General features: G+C 38.4%; 1 protein-coding gene across 1 annotated transcript; it reads right to left on the bottom strand.

The window, feature by feature from the left end:
* Positions 1-435: 435 nt before the first annotated feature.
* On the bottom strand, positions 436-1,090 carry LOC113909929 (signal peptidase complex subunit 1). The gene has a single exon (XM_027571609.2). It carries the CDS (start codon positions 1,026-1,028, stop codon positions 720-722), a length of 309 nt encoding a protein of 102 aa, XP_027427410.1. The 5' UTR covers positions 1,029-1,090; the 3' UTR covers positions 436-719.
* Positions 1,091-3,032: the final 1,942 nt, after the last annotated feature.

Genomic DNA, 3,032 nt, shown 5'->3' with positions numbered 1-3,032 from the left:
TCACTGTTACTGACATTATCATTATCATTACGATGATGCTTTAATCCTCCTGACAGCTTTGCACGGTGGATATTGACCAGGAAAATATGCTCCAAGTGTCTTACCCAAGGTCATAGTGACTTACCCAAGGTCATACATTTTAACGAAAGTCAGGGTTAAAAACATTTATTTACCTTATTTTTTTTCACTTCAAAGATTTATCATTTATCATTATTTTATGTACCACTAAGAAAGGAAAACATCTAGCAATGGAACTGTGACACAGGATTTCTGTAGCATTTAGAATTTTTTGGTAAACTTACCATAAAACCTCTTTTAAACTCGTTTAGGCATAGATTTTGACCATTTGTTACTCTTTTGCCTACATAGAAAGGAAAATGTACGTGAAATAAATTGGTTAGGTATTTCTTTTTTTTTTTTTTTTTTTTTTTTTCATTTATGAGGCATTTATTCATTATTTTGGTAGACCTGAAAGAAACTTTGCATACTTGTGTTTTCTGTTCTCATTTCAAAGGAAGGTTATGAAGAGACGGTCTAAAATATTTATAAATCAAAATCCAGCTGAATTAGAAGTGAAATATAAAGAACAAAATCTACACGCAGCTGTGCTGAAAGAGCAGCAGTGGGTTTTAGCTCATGTTTTGGGTATGAAAACAATTGAGCTCCTCACACAAAACAAAAGCAGGTGCAACAGTAAAGCTAAATCATGAAAACCCTAATTAGTTATTTTTAGCATGCCTCTTAATTTTTCTTTCCCCTGGTTTCTTGTCTTCTGAGCCTGAGTCTTGAACAGGTAACCACTTGAGGGGGTGCCGGCGATAAATGGGCCATGGAGGAAGGGTCAACAAACACGAAAAAGCAAATCCGGCCATTACTATATAGACAGTCCACCCGAACTGTTCAGCCACGTACCCGTAGATAAATCCAACTATTGCAGAAGAAAGAATAATTCCCTGAAACATCTGTTCAGCTAGCTTCTGGCCCTTGTAATCCATTTGCGTGGGCAGTGAGCTCAGATGCTGCAACATGACTGGCTGAGAAGGCTGGCAGCCGAGCGAGAGCAGCAGCGACTCGGAGACCGTAGGCGCCGGGGTCCGATACCTGGTTAGGTATTTCTAAAATGTCTTCACGTTCAGGCTTTAATTCCTTTAAATCACTTTTCAACTCAGAGTTATGGATCTCCTCTGTGCAAAGTGTGTTAGTGATGCAACATTTCCTTTTTTATGAAACTTTATATTTTGGAATAATTTCAAACTTAGAGAAAAGTTGTCAGAATAATACAAGGCGTTCCTTTATGTGCTTCACCAGATCCCAAGATCTTTACATTTTATTACATTCTATTTACCATTACCTACATGTGCGCACATGTGTGTGTGTATGTCTTTCTATGTACAGATGTTCCCCAAATTACAATGGTTCATATTAACGGTTTTTCAACTTTACGATGGTGCTCAGTAGGAACCATACCTCAAATTTTGAATTCTGATCTTTTGCAGGTTAGGGATATGCGGTATAATCCTCTCTCATGATGTTAGGCAGGGGCAGTGAGCCACAGCCCCCGTCGCAGGGTCCTGCAATCACAGGGTCAACCGCTCCACCAACAACCATTCCGCACCCATACAACCATTCTGTTGTTCACTTTGAGTATAGTGTTCAATCAATTATATGGGTTATTCAATACTTCATTACAAAATAGGCTTTGTGTTAGATGATTTTGCCCAACTGCAGGCTAATGTAAGTGTTCTGAGCATGTGTAAGGTAGGCTAGGCTAGGCTGTGATGTTTGGTAGGTTTAGGTATTAAGTGCATTTTCGACTTAATGGTATTTTCAACTTACAATGGATTTGTTGAGAGGTAACAGCACTGTTAGTTGAGGAAGATCCATACATTATTTTTTTCTGAACCAGTTGAGATTAAGTCGCAGATATGATGTCCCTTTACCTTTAAATACTTCAGTGCATATTCCCCCCGAAAGAGAGGATATCTTCTAATTTAACCACAGAACAATGATTGAAGCAATGAATAAAGAAAATTAACATTGATATAATTCTGTTACCTAACTTACAGACCTTACTCACATTTCCCCATTTTATCAATAAAGTCTTTCATAACAAAAGAAAACATATATATATACATATATAAAGTAAAATATTTATTTAAAAAATATGTATTTTTTGGTCCAGAATCCAATTCAGAATCATGCACTACACTGAGCTGCTGTGCCTCTTGGGACTTGTAATCCGGAACATTCCTCAGACTTCCTGTGCCTTCCACATCTTGATATTTTTTTTTCACATCTTGATATTTTTGAAGAGTACAGACTAGTCATTTTGTATAATATCCCTAAATTCACATTCATCTGGTATTTCTTCATGATTAGATTCAAATTACACATTTTTGGTGTGGATACCACAGAAGTGATGCTATGTTCTTCTCAGCACATTGTTATCAGGAGACACAAGTTGTCCATTTGCCCCACTTGGGGTAATGCTAACTTTGATCACATGCCAAGGTGATGTCTGCTGTCAAGTAATTATTTTCCCCTCCGTAATTAATAAACATATCCTGCTTTTCTTCAAATGTTCACCCCTTAGTTTTGTCTTCCATTGATGAGCCTTCCCTAAGTCCACCGTGACTGTGATGGATGATACATAGTGAGATGCGCCATATTGGTTTCTTAAGATGCTATAACAAACTACCACAAACTTAGTGGCCTAAACAAAATGAATTTATTATCTTACACCTCTGGAGGTCAGAAGTCTGAAAACAGTCTCACTGGGCTAGCAACAAGGTGTCAGCAGGGCCGTGTTCCTTGGGGCAGCTCTAGGGAGGACTTTGTTACCTTGCTTTTTCCCGTTCTAGAGACTGGCCATATTCCTTGACTCATGACCACAACACCCCGACCTCCGCTTCTGTGGTTGTAGCTGCTTCTCTCATTCTGACCTTCCTGCCTCCCTTTCATACTTATGGATGCTTGTGATTACATTGAGCTCACCCAGACCATCCAGATAATCTTCCCATCTCAAGATCCTT

The sequence above is a fragment of the Zalophus californianus genome, chromosome 6, assembly GCF_009762305.2.
Source record: "Zalophus californianus isolate mZalCal1 chromosome 6, mZalCal1.pri.v2, whole genome shotgun sequence".
Taxonomy (NCBI): Eukaryota; Metazoa; Chordata; class Mammalia; order Carnivora; family Otariidae; genus Zalophus; species Zalophus californianus.
This window is presented reverse-complemented; position numbering and strand designations above follow the sequence as displayed.